This window comes from Macaca mulatta, chromosome 12, assembly GCF_049350105.2.
Source record: "Macaca mulatta isolate MMU2019108-1 chromosome 12, T2T-MMU8v2.0, whole genome shotgun sequence".
Lineage (NCBI taxonomy): Eukaryota > Metazoa > Chordata > Mammalia > Primates > Cercopithecidae > Macaca > Macaca mulatta.
Genome location: NC_133417.1, coordinates 116791079 through 116809894, shown reverse-complemented (window position 1 = coordinate 116809894; position 18816 = coordinate 116791079). Strand labels below are relative to the sequence as shown.

The 18816-nt window shown below is 33.6% G+C and overlaps 1 protein-coding gene across 1 annotated transcript in view; it reads left to right on the top strand.

Annotated features, from left to right (window-relative positions):
• Positions 1 to 18816, top strand: part of ERBB4 (erb-b2 receptor tyrosine kinase 4) — a 1186765-nt gene that overhangs the window by 898086 nt on the left and 269863 nt on the right. The window contains exons 15-16 of the mRNA XM_015110887.3: positions 1941 to 2095; positions 9068 to 9112. Coding sequence (XP_014966373.3) covers positions 1941 to 2095; positions 9068 to 9112 — 200 coding nt within the window. The remainder of the gene's footprint in view (positions 1 to 1940; positions 2096 to 9067; positions 9113 to 18816) is intronic.

Sequence of the window (18816 nt, the reverse complement as noted above, 5' to 3'; positions counted from 1 at the left end):
TTACACTTCTATTCTTCATTCACACGCCTCCATTTTTAAATTTTAAAATATCATATATCTCGATTTTCTGATGCCTTAAGTAATGAATTTGTATTATCTGGCTGTTCTTGGATTAACATTTGTGTAGGACAAACTTGCCCAACCTGCAGCCCATTGGCCACATGCAGCCCAGGACAGCTTTGAGTGTGGCTCACCACAAATTCATAAACTTTCTTAAAACATTATGAGTTTTTTGCATTTTTTTTTTTTTTTGGCTCATCAGCTGTCATTAGTGTTCAGGTATTTTATGTGTGGCCCAAGACAATTCTTCTTCCAATGTGGCCCAGGGAAGCCAAAACATTGGACACTCCTGGTTTAGGATATAAGGGACTCCCATTATCTTTACAGTCCCTACCTAATATCCAGTTCTTTATAACTTAGTGTTAACTCCTGACTGCCAAATTCTCATTGTTTATAACTACAAATGTGATGGAATTGTCTCTCTGTATACTTACATATAAATATACTTAAATACAAATATATAAATATACTTAAATATACAATATATAAATATACTTAAATTTACTTAAATATACAATAAATATACTTATTTATTTGTCTTCAATGTGAACTGTAATGATTGTTGAACCCTATGGACATAGCCAGATTTTAGGGAGAAATGGGTGAGCGGAAGAAGTTCCAAAGGGGAGTGGTCAAAGAGGAGAGGAATTTTAAGACAATATGGTGTCCAAAAAGGAGATGTAAAGTACATTTCAAGTAACTGTTGTTCACAACAGCTGAATGTATGAAAGCATCAGGGATGTCTTTTAAGAAAGATAGCATTACCAAAGTGTTCTAAATTTTCTTTGCTGTGATGATATACCCATTTCTAGTATGCTTACTACCCACTATACCAGATCCAAATCAGTTTGTATTCTATAAAATTCATATATGTTTTAGTTTTAACATCTTAATATTGTCATGACTTTTAGATATATTTTCATATCACTTATTAATATTCTACATATTAGAAAATTAATGTATATTATGAACATAAATATAGAGTGAGTTTGTTCTATTTGCATTTATTATACTCATATTTATATTATCTTCATCCTTTGATAAGTTTCTCCATGGAGCCTTTGTTTGTATGTATTTGCTTTATTATTACGGACTATTTTGCTCATCAAAATGTGCATTTATATGCCTTTCAGTATTGTTCTGTGATTTACTAAAATCCCTATAAATAGACATAATATGACTTTTAGTGTTTTCACAGTGGATATAAAATAAAGAAAAATCTAGAAATTATTTTTATTCACCTAAACTACCTAATTCCTGATAATGTTATCATAACAAATTTTAAAATTCATTTTATAAATAAAGTCATTGTACAACCAAAGGAAAGCTTACATCCTACTCTTATATAAAATTCAGTTTTAGTTAATTCCTATCATATCCTTTTTCTCATTAACTATTTAGTAAGAGTATTCACATATTCCCAGTGATGGTGATGAAATACCTCTAGGGAAATTGTGTTTTACTAAAAATTGCTGCACTATAATATTGCCAGAAATAAATCACAAGAAGAATATACTAACATCCTTTTGAGAAAGTCATTGGACAATTTTGCTGATCGAATTCAGTCACATTAGAGTCATGACATGGAAATCAGTTGGCCCAGGAACTGCTTATGTCGAAAAGGAAAATATTTCAAGAACAAATATATTATTATGGTGTTTTCACACATACAGGATATCAAAACTGAACTTGATGGATCTTCTTTGCACTGTTTGTACTACAAAAATTACATCCACATTTGTACTGCTGAAAATGTTCTCCAATTCTCTTAGAGGAAGATTTGCCACCTACTGAAGTCTCAGTAACTAAACCACATGAACACATTCCAGAGGAAATGACACCACTTTTCTTCTTTTTTTTTTTTCTTTTTCACATTTCAGGGTCCTGACAACTGTACAAAGTGCTCTCATTTTAAAGATGGCCCAAACTGTGTGGAAAAATGTCCAGATGGCTTACAGGGGGCAAACAGTTTCATTTTCAAGTATGCTGATCCAGATCGGGAGTGCCATCCATGCCATCCAAACTGCACCCAAGGGTAAGCATCCTGGCTGGCCAAGGGCTCACCTGGTATGTGTTATCCACATGTACTTTTATCCCTGGTACCATCTCTGAAATGTAAACCATTCTCATAGAACTCTACTAATCCTTATATTTGAAATGCTGATTTTAAGAGAAATACTAAGAGAATGATTTAAGGAGTCAACTTTGTATACTCTTAAATATTTCTGCTTAGCTTTTACCTGTAACCATTCTATTAACACCTTCATGAAACTAGTGTCGGGTATACTTTGGATGCAGTTTAGAAATTCTTGCAGATTACATTGGAGATTCAAGATCTCACAAAAGATATGACAATCATCATGCTTTTGAGGTTTGTGTTTATCAACTCTTTAACAGAAAGTTTCTATTTCTGTTTCTTTGTTGTCACAATAAGCTTAAGGTGAGGATATTTCTCTTTGATAAATACTACCTTAAATTACTCCTTCAAAAAAATATGAACAAAGGTAACAATGGCAGGGAAAAAGGGAACCTAGTGATATATGTATTTAAAAAATAACGAGTACATTTTGTGAAAGTAACCTTGTTACAGGTAATCCTTTAGCCTTGAATTTCTTCGACTGATATAGGGCAATCTGAAGCTCGGTAAAATTTTTTTCCTGTTTTTCAAAAGAATACATTGTGCAATGAATAATAATTAGATTACCTTTGATATTGATAACAGTTGAATAACAAAGACACATTACAGAAAGAAGAAAAGCACTGAACTGTAAAAGAAATAATGTCATTCATTTAACAAATTCCAACAACTATTTCTTAAGAGATAACAAATCTATTTTAGTAAGGATTTTTCCTTTTCATTCCTCCAGAAGGTGAATAATTTGTAATTGAAAGCAGTGTTACATTTGCCATCCTCCTACTGACCATAAAGCCTTTTCTCCATTGTGAATGCCCATAGGCGGGTGCACATACACATATAAACACACACACACAGACACACACACACATATACACACACATTTGTAGTTGAGAATCAGCTTGGGTGCTTTATATCTGGCAGGAAAGTGTGAGATTCCATAAAGAGATGTTCTGCCAGATTAAGGGATAGCTGTTAGGGGATACTGAAGAAGTTAAGCACGCGACATCATTTCCTGCCAAGAAAACATCAATTTGCAGATGTTGCTACAATTTCCTGCAGGTCAAGAAATAAGCTGAACTCACTCTGTGAAGTGGCAGATCCTCAAAAGGTAAAGTAATATTCTGCCATTCAAATTCAAATTCAGCTTCGAAGTGGTAATTGCCAACTCATTGATTCACACATAAGCACGTATACGTTTAGGGTGCTGAAATAGTCACATAGACACTTTGCTTCAAAGGAAACTAGAGGTAATAAACTGCTCCCCTTGTGAGTTTTTGGCACACTTGAGTTAAGAGTATTTCACAAAAAAACAACTGGTTCTGCTGGAGCAGAAGAAAGAGTCAGCAACAGAAAGAGAAAACTTGCCTGCTAAAATAATCCACAAGAGAATTTTATAGTTTTGCAGCTAAAATTAAACCAGTAAATTATTCAATATAATGTTGATGTCAACAGCTGTTGCCATTCAAAATGAGACCTTTTGCTGTTTTTGCAAATCTAATTACAACGAGGCCATTAGGGAAATGAAAGTGAGATCACAGAGCCATAGTCTGGATGCATGGCTGGTGTGTCTTTCACTCTGCCCTTTTAAATCATTATTATATAATAATAATAAACATATATAGTAGGAGGAAGTAGAAATATGAGGCAATGAAAAGAGATTCGTTTATGGTAGCAACAAAATCTCCATCTCAGTCAAAAGGAAGGATGAAAGTGTAATGGGGAAGAAATCTCACCAGAGCATTTGGGAACTCCAAGTGAACAGAAAAAAAGATGCCTTTAGCAATTTTCAGCTGCAGGATTAAGTTGAGACAGAATTTGAATATTGTACTCCCTGGCGTCTTCCAAGGTAAATGCGTTCTCTAATGACTGACTTAATCCTAAAGGATTTTTGTTCCTGTTTTCATTTAGCTTTCTGCCATCCTGTTTTTAAAATACCTTCTATATTATCCAGATTCACTCACTTCATAAAAATGCTGTGGTTCTAGTCCTAGAGTATTCTAGTGCCAGGAATTCCAGAAGGATGTGATTCTTAAATTCCTAAATCTTCATGTATACTCTATTTCAGTAGAACAGTGTGCTTTGAGATCTTTTACTGAAGCAATAAGGTGTTCTGTGCAGTCAGTCCCTTCTTTCCAAATTGAGCATATAGAGATAAGATATTTTCCTAGGAAAACCACAGGGGCAATGAGGATGATAGAGCAAGTGACTATTTTTATTCCTAAACACAGGTAATAATCGACCTATTAGTTAAGTGTGAGCTCACCAGGCCAGTTCCACTTTGGAAAACAGCTTTTCTTTTATATGCCTATATGATGTCGGATAATTCAAGAACCAGGTTAATGAAAATATTCTTTCAAATCACATTTTTTAGAAGTAAAGTTCTTACTTTGAATACTGTTTAATGATTTTTCTGAAAATAAGTTATCTGTGTCAAATTTTAAAAGCACTTTCACCACTCTAAAAGTACATTAAATATAATGGCTCTAACAAGTTCTCTAGACACTTTTAAAATAGGTCATCTATTTAGCCCTTATAAGTAGATTCTCACTAATATCCATGGAAACAAGATTGTCTCTTCTTACCTTGACTAGAGAATTTTTATTTTAACAGCCTTTTCTTAGTTTATTCACTCTTCAACTTTGTTATATTGGGTATCTGCTCTGCATCACACACAGTGATAGGAAAATGCAGAAATGAACAAGATGCAGCTTTTGACCTCTGTGAACTCACAGTCCAGTAAATATATATTCTTTAATTTACATCCTCTGTTAGAGACCAGACCTTTCTCCACAGTATTTTGAAATGATGAGCAAGAATTTAAACCTTACGAATGATGTTCAGATTTGAAATTAGAAAGATAGAATATTTTTTAAAGATTTGTAAACTAAACTAATGTAATTAAATTGTGGTGAGTGCAAGAATAATTGTTTCCTCACTAATATCATTTGAGTATGTGCTCATTTAACGTCAGTTTAACTTTGGTTTTGCATCAAACCAAACCTGCATTTTAGACTTGGAATGAAATGGTTATTTTATATAATCTTTTAATGGAAAATTTTAAAAATTTCCTTCATTTTTATTTCAAAATTTAAAAATTTTATCAAAATATTGAAACTATGTTGGTTAAATGAGTACATCAAGGAACTTATAAGTCAGTATGTACTAACAAAGGTTAAACAGTTTAATATTCAGAACTTTAGATATGGTTTCGAAATTTGTTAATTAGACATGCTGTGTTTTATTTTTCTGATCTTTCTGTAAGTATTCTACTTTGAAACAGTATTTTTTTATAATTCTATTATTCTAGATTTTGATTCAGTTATTTATTTGTGATTTTGGCTCTTCAAAAGTTTAGTGTTTCTTTTGTTCTATGATCTTGCTGAATGGATGCAGATTGCATGTACTAATTAGTTGCTTACAGAAAATACAAAGGGTTGAAAAATAATATCTATATTTTAGTTTTCAGTGGCTTGTATTTAGAAAGGGTGGTGCCATTTCAGTCACATTCTTATTTTTCTTTGTGTTTCATTTTTTTCTTTCATTCTCAGTTTAAAAATAGGTTTGAATCTCAAATATCCTACACAATCACCTCAGCAACGTTTCTTGACTCCACATCCTGCTCCCTCAGTCCCTCCGCCCTATTTCCCCCGACTCTATTTTTCTATCTCCAATTTGCTTCTCAACAAAAACCTAAATTCTAGTGACCATGACAATGACAAGTAAAATTATCTTAAGAGTTATTTTACCAGACTTCTCTGCATTTCACACTGATGATCACCCCCTGCATTTTAGACTTGGAAAGAAATGGTTATTTTATATAATCTTTTAATGGAAAATTTTAAAAATTTCCTTCATTTTTATTTCAAAATTTAAAGATTTTATCAAAATATCGAAACTATTTTGGTTAAGTGAGTACATCAAAGAACTTATAAGTCATTATGTACTAACAAAGGTTAGAAGTTCTTTTCTGATTTGACTTCCATGAGACTACAGTTAATTGGTTTTACTCCATTATATTTTCCCATGCTTCTGGCACAAAGAACTCATCTTATGTCACACACTGTTGGGGTTCCTTGGGTTTCCATCTTCAGCCTCTGCTTTTCTCACTTTTTATATTTTCTTTAGCCATCTATTCACTTACATGGTTTCCACTTTCTCCTACATGCTATTTCAAGATTGATCATTCTACTCATGCCTTCTTTCCCCCTTAGCCACTCATCTTTCCAACTGCTGATAAACATTTCTATCTAGATGTAGGACAGCCATACTAAACCCTAGATACACAAAACTGAAATGATCAACTCCTCATCCCCTAACACATACAGGAAGAAACATATTCGTCTTCTTGGATTCTCTCAATGATGGTACCACTATTAGCGAAGCTAGAAATGTAAGTCTTCTTTAATTCCTTTGATCCTTTCACTTTCATCAAATCAGGAATCAACTGCTCTTTTTTATTCCCTCTATCTTTTGAGGTATTTCTTGAATCTGTTCTTCTGCCTCTATCACAGTTACCATTTCCCTAGTTTAGTCCATCATCTCTTACATGGACTCAAATAGTCTTTGTGCCAAACAAGTCGGCCTGGCTGCCAGCTGACTCGTGTCCACAGGGCAAGGAGATTTATTGAAAATACTAATCTAGCAACTTCACTACTTCTTTAAAGTCCTACAGTGATTTTCTATTGATTGTTACTAAGCAAATATTTCTCAAAATCTGGCTCCCACCTAATGTTCTAACTTCTTTTTTCCCCCTTTCTATTGCCTCATATTTTGCTCTCCAACTACTAAGAATTATTTGTAGTTATTTTGCATATACGATACATTTCTTCAGGTCTGTGCTTTTGCTCCTGCAGAAACCACCGCCACCCCAACCCCAGCTCACAACACTAAATTTCAGCTTCCTACCTCCCCCAAGAGGGTTACCATGCCCTTCTAGGGCGGCTCTAGGTGTCCCCCCTCCACACTACCCTGAACCGCTTTTTCATGTTTCTTATTACATTTATCACATGATTCAATACACAGCTGTTTATGCATCTGTCTCCTTCATTAACCTTCATTAAATTCGGAGATAATTGAGAATAGAAAAATATCGAATTCATCTTTTTTTCTCCCTCTAGCTCCTAGAATGCTAGGAACACTTAGTAGACATGTAACATAGGGCTTTTTTAATGAATGAGAATCTTTCATATTCACACTTTTCCCTCAAGTTAAATTTTGGTTTTGGATTTGTTTTTAATCTTTCAAGGGTTATTATAAAGATGGATTGGAAACTAGCCATAGCTTTTTAGATTCTCACTTGGAACTAATAAGTAGACTTTTAATTTTACAAAATGGTAATATGGTATAAAAATAATTTTCAAGAAGATAGAGCAGGAACGTATAAAAGAACAAGTTCTTTAGAATATAATGAAAAGAAAACTATATAAGACAAATTGGAAGCTTTTTTAGTAGTTAATTTTCCATTTTTAGAAATGATTTTGACTATAATACCAATTTAATTCTATATACTCTAGATTTTTCCTTTTTAGTTGCATTTTAAAAGACTTTTTATACAGGTGTATTCTATTTCTATAGGTTAAAATTTGTGCTACTCCAAACAAAAACAAAAACGAACCAATTTTTCAGCTAGCAGGAATGTTATAACAAATGTTTATGAGGCAAAGAGATGAGATAAGTGACTTAATTGTTATTATAGGTATGTTATATTAGTTCACCAATGTTTAGAGTTATTTAAATATATAATAGATAGAGTGGCCTTATACATAGGCATCTTCTTACATCATTATATGATGATCCTATCTTTAGCTTCTTTTTCAAATTTGAAAATTAAGAGTTTGGAAATACATGTAGTCTTTATTACCAATGAAATAAGGCACTTCTATAAATCATAACCATAAAAAGGATATTGATAATGTTCTGGAGCTGTATGTCTTTGAGGGGAGAAAAGGAAAGGAAAAAGAATTCAGGTATATTGGAAGATGAAAGAAATAATACTTCTATGTTAGTTCAAAATGAAGTTCTAGGGACTGTACATTAAAATTCTGTGTACTTATGTAATTCCATTTAAATGTTAGTCTCAGTGTATTCTTTACTTACCTGGATCTCAAAGGTAATTCATTTCCTTACAGAGTATTTCTTTATCTATTATTGTTTGTGTTCATTATTATGGTAGTTTAAAAACCTGTTTTTGTTTGCCTATTATGGCATTGCTACTTTAAAAGAGAGTGTCAAGATAAACTGCAGTATGGTGAAAACAGTTAATTTTCTTTTTAAATAAATTCATGTTTAAAGATAAGTATCTTTTAAAGACAGACACAATCAAGAACCAGAATAATCTGATTATGTAAAGTATCCATGAGAATAGCATTAAAGCATGTTGACTTATTTTCTGCCAAAATCAATCTTTAATGAGCATTGAGCATCAGGTTATTATATTATATTGAATTGCTCATGGTTTTCTTATTGTTTTTTTTATTTAAACTTAAGGCCTTTCATAAGAAACCATACACATGAAAACAATTATAGTCACTGAAATATCAACTTATTTGTTGAGACATGTAATCATGTATGATGCATATTAGAAGTGATATTAAAGTATTAGAAGTGAGCTGTGTGTTTGGAAGTTATTCACAGAACCAATGTAATATTTCCTTTTACTGTGGGCATTTCTTTGCATTCCACTTGGTTGATAACGGCAATTCATTTATGTGTGTTCATCAAGCAAAAATCTTCTTGCTGGCTTGAAATTCATTGTGTTCCAAAATAGTCTAATAGTTATAAGAATTCAAGATAATCAATATTTGTTTTACTGATTTTTTAAATGACTAATTTTTCTCCCCTTGTATTTTTTTAAATTTGCATTTTCTGCAGGTGCATAGGCTCAAGTATTGAAGACTGCATCGGCCTGATGGATAGGTACTTGGTGTGCTTGCTTCCCATGTTCTTCCTCCAAGGCTCCGTGTGTGAGCACTGGTGCATGTGTGTGCATGTCACTGTGGATGGAGAATGATGTTTTCTGTTCTGTAATTGCCTGCAGGTGTAATGGTCCCACTAGTCATGACTGCATTTACTACCCATGGACGGGCCATTCCACTTTACCACAACATGCTAGGTAACATCTACCATGTTTCCATTTTGTCGCTCAAATCCTTTCCTAGTTATAGTGAACAAAATGTACTAACCAGTTGGGTTAAATTTTTAATATATTATAACTCATAATATATCTAATTAGAAAGTTTTGAAAGAGGCATAAAACACTTTCCTTCTCAAGCCAACTTTCCAACTTCCTTATCTTTGTCCTTCATTCATTGTGATATAAGAGTCCCAGTTAGTAACACCATCGATTTTTTTTTTTTTTTTTGGAGACTGAGTCTCACTCTGTTTCCCAGGCTGGAGTGTAATGGCATGATCTTGACTCACTGCAACCTCTGCCTCCCGGGTTCAAGTGATTCTCCTGCCTCAGCCTCCTGAGTAACTGGGATTACAGATGCCCATCACCATGCCTGGCTAATTTTTGTATTTTTAGTAGAGATGGGTTTTCACCATGTTGGCCAGGCTGTTCTCGAACTCCTGACCTCAGACAATCTGCCCACCTCGGCCTCCCAAAGTACTGGGATTACAGGCATGAGCCACTGTGCCCGGCCTTGATTTTTAATTTGTGTAGTCCAAACAACATTTTGTGTTATTAATATATAACTTTAATAGAATATTTTTGCTCTTAATTCAATAGATGATTACAAAAATATTTATAAAGAAGGAATGTGCAAAAGTTGATCTATGCTTGTATTTATTATTTAATTTAATTTAATTCAATTTCTGATTTTATATTATTTTTAACTGGTTGGCATATTCCTAATTATAAGAATTAACATAAAGATAATACAGAAAATATTTTGTGCAGGTAAAAGTATAACTTGGAATTTAAAAACAAAACACAAGACTCATTTCCACACAAAAACCTATATACTAATGTTTGTAGTGGCTTTTTCATAACCACCGAAAACTGCAAACCACTCAAATGTTCTTCAGTTGTGGCATATCTATATATTGTATCACTACTGAGCAATAGAATAAAAAGGAACAAACTGCTGATACACCCAACAACATGGATGGATCTCAAATAGATTGTACTAAGTGAAATAAACCAGACTTAAAAAAAATACATACTGTATGATTCCATTCACATGGCATTCTGGAAAAGGTGAAACTATCAGGACAGAAATGTTGCCAAGAGCTGGAGACTGGGGTATAGGTTGACTGGAAAAGGGAAGGAGAGAATTTGAGGAGATAATGGAACTATGCTTCTATCTTGATCATGGTGATGGTTGTACAAAAGCATGTGCTTATCAAAAATTGTAGAACTGTACATTTTACTGTATATAAATTATACCTCAATAAATCTGACTTTTAAAATATCTCATAAAACATTTCCTGTATGAGAAAATAGTAACTTTACCATCTTATGTAGAGATATTGTTAGATTTATTTACGAAACAAATTAATTACATCCTTTCGGGAGAGAGAAGGTAGTACTAAAGTTAACAAAATGTGAATTTTGGATGAAGTATTGCCTTTTAATGTAAGCCCTTGTATTCAAGTATACATAGTGTAAAAGTACACAAAACATAATTTTAAAGCTCAGTGAATTTCCAAAAATGAAACATTTGTGTAGCCATTAACCAGATCAAGAAACAAGATGGCAACAGAGCCCCAGAAGCTACCTTGTACCTCATTCCAAGGGTAGCCCCTGTCCTGAATTCTAACACCATAGTTCAGATTGCCTGGTTTTTCACTTTATGTAAATTTAGCCGTACAGTGTGTATTCTATGCGTCTGGCTTCTTTTGTGAAATATTATATTTATGAGATTCATCTGTGTCACTGAATTTAGTCATAATTTCTTCGTGCATATGTTACTGACTTTACATGTTTTTAAAATAAATACATCATCTTAATATATCATTTTAATGAATAAAAAAATTAAATTCCAAAAAGAAAGTGAAGCATGTGCTAGAGTAAATTGATTTCTACAACAGTGGCAATATGACACTTGGGCACAATCAAGACTAGTTAGTATGGTTACTTAGAGCAAAGTAAAATTATGAAAACATTAGAGAGAGGGAGAGAATGCCTAAGATCTAAAGTATAGTTTCATAAACCAAGGTTCATCTTAGATTGTTCCTATATTTGTGAAAGAAATTTTCCTTCTTGAGACCTTGGCAGAGCAACTGCATTATCAGTTTGAACAGTTTTCACATTTGCTTTGATGATTTTCTTATAATTATGTAGTTATTCCAGTGGACTAGTTACGGGTAATATAGTACAGTGGTTAAGTGTTCCATCTTTAGAATCAGATTTTCTGAGTTCAGAGTCAGGCTCTACCATTTTTAGATGTGTGATGGTGGGTAAGTTCCTTAAATTATCTGAGCCTCACTTTCTTTATGCATAAAATGGGAATACTAATACAGTTCATAAATTGTAAGATTGAATGTGTCCTTAGAACAGTGCCTGGCTTAGAAATCACTCAATAAGTATTATTATTTATTATATTTCTATGTATCAAAAGTTCTCAAACCTTGGGGATGAGAGAACATGCTTCCCAGTGTGTATTTCACTGAAAGGAGAGCACTGATTTAAAGAGTCTCTAAAGTCACACGGGGAGCTTTGATGTGTGCCTAAAGCTCTTTTGATAGGCTCCTTGAAGGAAGAGAGAGCATTTCTCTCTCTTCGCCTTCAGAATCTCGATTACAATGTTGGCCACTGATACTAACTGTGGTAGGTCATTGGCTGATATGTAGAGGTAGAGAAAAGGTTAAAACCACATTGATAGATCACTTGTTATCCTGAATGCTTGTAATTGAGGTTATTTAACTCAAAATCATAGTGTATCTTGTTTAGATTTAATATTTTCAAAATTTAAACAAAAGCATGATTGGAATTAATCCTCTTGCCTGCTTTGGTTTCCAGGACATATTCAGTCTGAGATTCCAGTAATCTCAGACTAAAACACCTAGTTCAGATTAGCTTTATCACAAATAGGTGACCATGACCAGTCACTGTTTATAGATAATACAGAAAGTACAGCCCATCATATTTAAGAAGAATCACCTGTAGCCCACAATATAGGTAAAAAGCAGGGGTTCTTGAATGTTTAGGTTCAAATATTGGCTCTATCATGTTTTTTATCTGTAAAATGGGAAGTATAATGATCATTTTGAAACTGAGAATTCTTATAACCCTTAAGATTGGTGGGAAGATTACATGAGATAATGCATACAGCTTTAGCCAGCATACAGAGTATATTCATTGGTGGTACTTACTGCTGCAGTTGAAATGTTGGCATAATAATCACTTTGAAAACCTCATAAAGTTAGTAATTTACATATCAACAAGGCATTAATCCAGTAGATTAGTGACTACAGGATTGATATATCAAAATTACTCAGGTTTTAAGCATTTCAATATTATACCAAACTTCTAACAACAATAATTTAAAATAATCATAGCAATAGTTAATTGTTCCTTTTAGGAAACTCTAGATATATTTAATTAATGCCTATTTAGAACTTAAATATAATGCAATGCGACTCCATTCGTCAATTGCATTGACTTGTCAGAATCAACTGACTTGTCAGAATCAACTGACTTGTCAGGGGATGTTTATAAGAAAGTTTGAAATTTACATGAAGGATTTAGCCTGGATGCCTTGCAAAAGTGTATGATCATGGAACATTTTGATGCAGATTGGGTAAGACATGAAAGTAACAAGTATCTGCTTTTTCAGGTCTTCAGTACTGCAAAAAATGCTTACCTCTCTGAGATGAGGTGGGCGTGTATTTCATTGAAAGGAGAGCACTAATTTAGTAATATTATTTTTAAATTTCATCATAGTTTTTCAAAGCATCTGTCAATTAATGTAAGTGAATTAATGTAAGTGAATCTTACATAATAGGAGGACAAAACTACAAAGGAAAATAATTGTTTGGGGCAGGGCACGGTGGCTTATGCCTGTAATCCCAGCACTTTGGGAGGCCGAGGCAGGCAGATCACGAGGTCAGGAGATCGAGACAAGCCTGGCTAACACGTTGAAACCCCGTCTCTACTAAAAATACAAAAAATTAGCCGGGCATGCTGGAACATGCCTGTAGTCCCAGCTACTCAGGAGGCTGAGGCAGGAGAATCTTTTGAACCTGAGAGGCGGAGGTTGCAGTGAGTCATGATCATGCCCCTACACTCCAGCCTGGGCGAAAGAGCGAGACACTGTCCCCCTCCTCCCTCCTCTACGGAAAACAAAGAAAGTAATTGTTTTGAGTTTCTTAAACCATATTTTAACTGGCGGATTATCCAAATGTCTAGTTTCTTTTTAATCACAGAAAATTACATTGAGCATGTCAATGTGGCCATTTCAAAGTATTTAGTGTTCATATTCCCATATTCCCTCCACCCCATTATACTGTATTCTGTTTCCTAAACCAGTGGGGGCAGGGCGGGAGCAGGGCCAGGGGGGAAGAAGATTTAAGTGAAAGCAGGTGAAATGTTTCCAGTCTTGATCAGCTTTCATTTTCTACGCAATGTTATTCTTTCGCAAGCCTACAATTTATGAGTTGATTTCCACACTCCATTTATATTATAGGCTGCTGCTGGAATTTCTTTCAGGAAGATTTGATAAGATAGAATAGAATTTCTTTTTTACCTTTAGTCTCCTAGAATATGCTGCTTATAATGAAAATAATACTTGATATTTTAGAACCTCTCCCTACTTCCCTTATCTGAATTAAGTGCCTTAAAAATAGTATTTGCCTTTGGTGGTTTTCCTTTTCCCTCAATAATCCTATAAAAAAATATGTTTAGCAAGATTTTTTTTCATTCTTTTCTGTATATTATTTATTTTAGCTTGCATACATGCTATTTTCATATAGATTCTGATGGAATAGAATATTTGCTTCTAATCCATTGTAGATTCTTGGTCAAATATATATCCAAAGGTTTTTTCGGTTGTTTGTTTGTTTGTTTGTTTCTTTTAATCTCAGTCTCCTATTAGGGCTGAAATTTGTTAATCTCAATAAGTCAAGTTTCTATCGGCAAAACATGTCTTTATGTTAGTTAGCAGTCCACATGTAAACTGACTAATAACTCTTTTCAAATTTGTGACATTATTAAAACAACTAGATATCAAGCACTTTTATCTAGCTACTTGCTCCAAATCAATTATTCTAGGTGCTTCACAATATAAAATAAAGCCATTTAACTAAGTTCAACTATCTAAATCTCCTGTGGGCAGCTATTTGAAACATTTTATATTCTTGTCATATTTTAATGCCTGTGTCATACTTTTACTTTATGGTACAGAAGTTATTAACTAAGCGGTCACATAACAGTTTAATCCTTTAGCAGTGTGACCCACATGTGATATATGAGAGAGATGATACGATATTACTGGCACCACTTTCACAATTGGCACATTTTGTTTCCTTGTTTGTTTTGCCCCCAAGGAACTTAGTTCATAACTTATGTCCAAATCAAACAGTCAAAATCATCCATAGATGGTTACCTTAGATGAGTGGCAGTTGTATTATGATCCTGAAGTCCAATAAATAAAAGCACACAGCCCTTTATTATAAGTCTATCCTCAGTCCACCAAGTTCTGTATATTAAATTTACTTTTGAATTAAAAAGAGTTTGAAGAGGTGAAGGAGAGTGTGTGAATCTCTTCTATTCCACATGATTTTTTCCCCATTTCCCAGTACCCATAAAATACCAAGGTTATCACAGAATTATAAGGGGAACAAAAACATCTCAGCTCAGTTGTTAATTACTGCTCATACAGTTAAAGGGGTTACTTTAACAGAAGTAGTTAGTATTACAAAGTTGTAAAAGTGGCTTTTACATTGATAGCAAAATGCTCAGACATTGTTACCAAAGCTTCTAGAGACCCTAAAATGTCAATATTACACTCAAAGTCACTGAGTGACTTAAAGTATAATAAAACAGAACTTAAAGTATAATAAACAAATAAAACAAAACATAGTTCCACAGGTAAAATTACAGGCATGGCATAGCTGGGTTTTTTTCTTATCTTCTCACTAGGCTGAAATCAAGGCGCTGTCTGGCCTGTGTTCTCATCTAGAGCTTGGAGTCCACTACCAAGTTCATTCAGGTTGTTGGCAGAGCCAAGTTGCTTGAAGTTGTAGGACTGAGGTTCCCAAGTTGTTGCTGATTCTTAGCCAGGACTGCACTCAGTTCCTTGCAGCCATACGTATTCGTTGTCATGAACCAGCCCTTCCAACCTCACCCCTACCATCTTCAAAACCCAGCAACAATGCTTCAGATCCCCTTATTCTTTGAATCTCCTAGATTTTCTGTCTCTAACCAATAGACCCAGATTTGAAGGCTCATGGGATGAAGTCAGGCCCTTGCTGATTGTCTTTCTATCTTCAGGTCAAGAAATTTGGGACCTTAATTACATCTGCAAAATCCTTTCACATTAGCACCTGGGTTACAATTTAAATCAGTGGGAAAGGTATGTGTATGTTTCAGTGGCTGTAATCCTGGGAGCAATTTTTGATTTCTGTCTACCACATCTGCTTACCCTGGGGACTTGATCATATAATATTTCCAATGGTGCCATTCTTGTTTTTTCTTGTCCTGAAGGAAATTTTATTATTATTCTGTGTGTCATGCAACTTTGCCATATAAAGGCACCTTTATGTATGAGAGATCAATTGGTCAAACTATCTTCAAATAATTTACTATCATATTCTTGCCCCCAAAGGCCCTAGAGCAAGCAATAAGGTATTATCTTGGAGCTAAAACCAGGCTTCTCTTTGTACATTCATATACTGTAAGGTAAGTTCTCAGTGTCCATGTTGGTTCCAGGTGCTCACGCTGCATTATTGAGCAGTACCTCACAGACAGAATCCTGATTAAAGTACTCACTGGTTAATATCAAATTTTTGGCCTTTTCATTAAGTCATCAGACCTGTAAGTCTCTTTCAAGATTGCTCTAGACCTGCGCTGTCGAATATGGTAACCACTAGCCACATATGGCCATTGAGCACTTTCAATGGAGTTAAAGCAAATTGAGATTCTATGTAATTGTAAAAAGTACACTGGATTGGGAAGACTAGTATGGAAAAGGGAATGTACAATATCTTATTAATAATGTGTTATATCAGTGACATGTTGATATGTTAATAATATGGGTATATTGGGTAAATAAATGCAATTAACTTCATCTTCTTAAATATGTCTGCTAGAATATTTTCAATCACTTATTTAGCTTGTATTATATATCTATTGGACAGCACTGCTCCAGCCCAGTCATCATGAGACTTTGATTTAATGTTCAATTTTGGTAATAGTTTTATACAAAATAAGAACAGTGGAGGGAATGATTTTGCATATTCACAGAAGGGTGTTTATTTCATCACCTTCAATAGGTTACAGATGGGATGCATATTCACAGAAGGGTGTTTATTTCATCACCTTCAATAGGTTACAGATAGAGTCGAGGAAAAACATCTGTTTGCCTGAACCCATTGCATATACCTGTATATTTATATGTGCACACAGATCTCATAAACTTCTATAAGAGAAGACTAAATTATGATCATTTGAGTCTGCATTTAGAATTCCCAATATGGCCTACTTTTAAAATTGAACATTACTCAAAGGGTTGGAATTATATATCATAGATCTTCTTAAATTTGTTTTATAGCCCATATTTTAATTAAAACGTTGTTTCAGTTTTTATAAATGAACAATACTTAACCAAAAATATTTCTTAAGTAGACACCAAAGTTTCTGTTTTTATGTCTGCCATATATTTAGAAAAGAGTTGAACTTATTTTATCATATAATTTAGGCATATATTGTATTAGAGTCTAAGTAAGTACATTTTTCATATTTTCTATTTAACTAGGGGAATCTAATTAACTGAGACCCCCTTCTGTGATGTGGTTACATAAAATGATGTGTAGATATTAACTCAAATTGCTCTCTTCATGCCTTTTTCTTATTACCTCAGCATATTCCCTAATTAATCATTTTTTCATAAACATACAATTATTTTTCTATACTATGTATATAGGCAGGAGCTAATTAGCAGAGTGCTTTGATTTATCAACAAAATTCCCTTACAGTGATTTCCTACTCTGCCATCATCTACCCTTAAACCCAAAGAGGTATAATTTCATTATAATTTTGCAGTAACTTAGTACTAAAGAATGAATGATAAGGAAAGGGAACCTCACCTCTAATAAACTCTGAATGCTTGTAGCCATTGTAATTTTTATAGCATTCTGTTCTTCTGCTCAGTGTAAAGTGTTCCATATGCTTGAGTCATTTATGGAATAATTATAGTTACTTTTAGTAGAGTAAAAATAAAATAACAACAAAAACCTTTTACCATAAAAAGTTTACTTGTTGAGGGAAAAATGCCATGTTTTTCTGAACAAAGCAAGATAAATTTACAAAGCTACTCCTTTGTTCAATCTCTGACCTCCAAATCCTGGAGTTCAAATCCCAGAGAGAATAGCTGTATTGTTCCACACACCAGGAAAAAAAGGACCAAAGGGAAAACCAAAACATCAGTTTTTATTTCTTTCTCAGAGTACTGATGCTTTTTCCAAAATCTTATACGTAGCTAGGAGCTTGTTTTTGCCACCTTTAGAAAATCCTAATATGTATCTATATCAGATGTGCTACACTATGACATTTAATATTTATGACAAGCATATAAAAACAGTAGTCACTATTGTCATTCATAAATGATGAAACAGAGTAATTCAGCAATTTACAAAAAAATCACTCAATGTCTTTCTCTTAGTTTTAATTTTTACCTATTAAGCCTACCTCTGTATAGGATTTTATAATGCAGTTCTCACACAGAGTATTTTACCCTGGACCAATAAATTCCATGATCTAAGCATGTACTCCTATAATTGTAAATAACGTAACTTTTTAAATACGTCAGATATACTAATTTAAGACATATATAGACAAATATAGGCACAGTTTTTAAAAGTATTTTCTAAAGTGAGAGTTATTTTCAGATTCTGCAGAGCTTTGAAAAAGTTGTGGTTTCATATGAGAACAACTTTCACCTGTTCCTAATTGCATTAATGCTACCATCCCCAGCCTCCCTCATCAAAAGTACAAGTAAGAATTCAAATCTCATGGACAATAAAATAAAATAGAAGACAATATAGTGCTGGACTTTGGCAGGCACTTCCTTGTTGTCACTAGATCATACTGTAGGATTTATGGGATTGGGCAAAACTGATTGGAAGTAGTAACGATTGTAGGTGATAGGTTATGAATCTTAGATTGTGTATCATCTTGCTCTGGTTGTTTCGGTAAAAAGTGATTTCTCCCAAGAAAAATTCTTCCCACTGTCGACACAGTCAAACATACTATATTTTATTTGTTTTTAACAGGAGAAAACAGAACAAAACAAAAACCCTCCTCCATATATGTTATTCAACAATATTCAGCCAATAAATATTCATTGTATTTACTACATGTTAAATGTTGGCTAAGATACTGATGAAAGAATAGAGAGAAAAATTAACATAATTCCTAATATCATAAAATTCATTGTGTAGGGAAAGAGAAAATATTA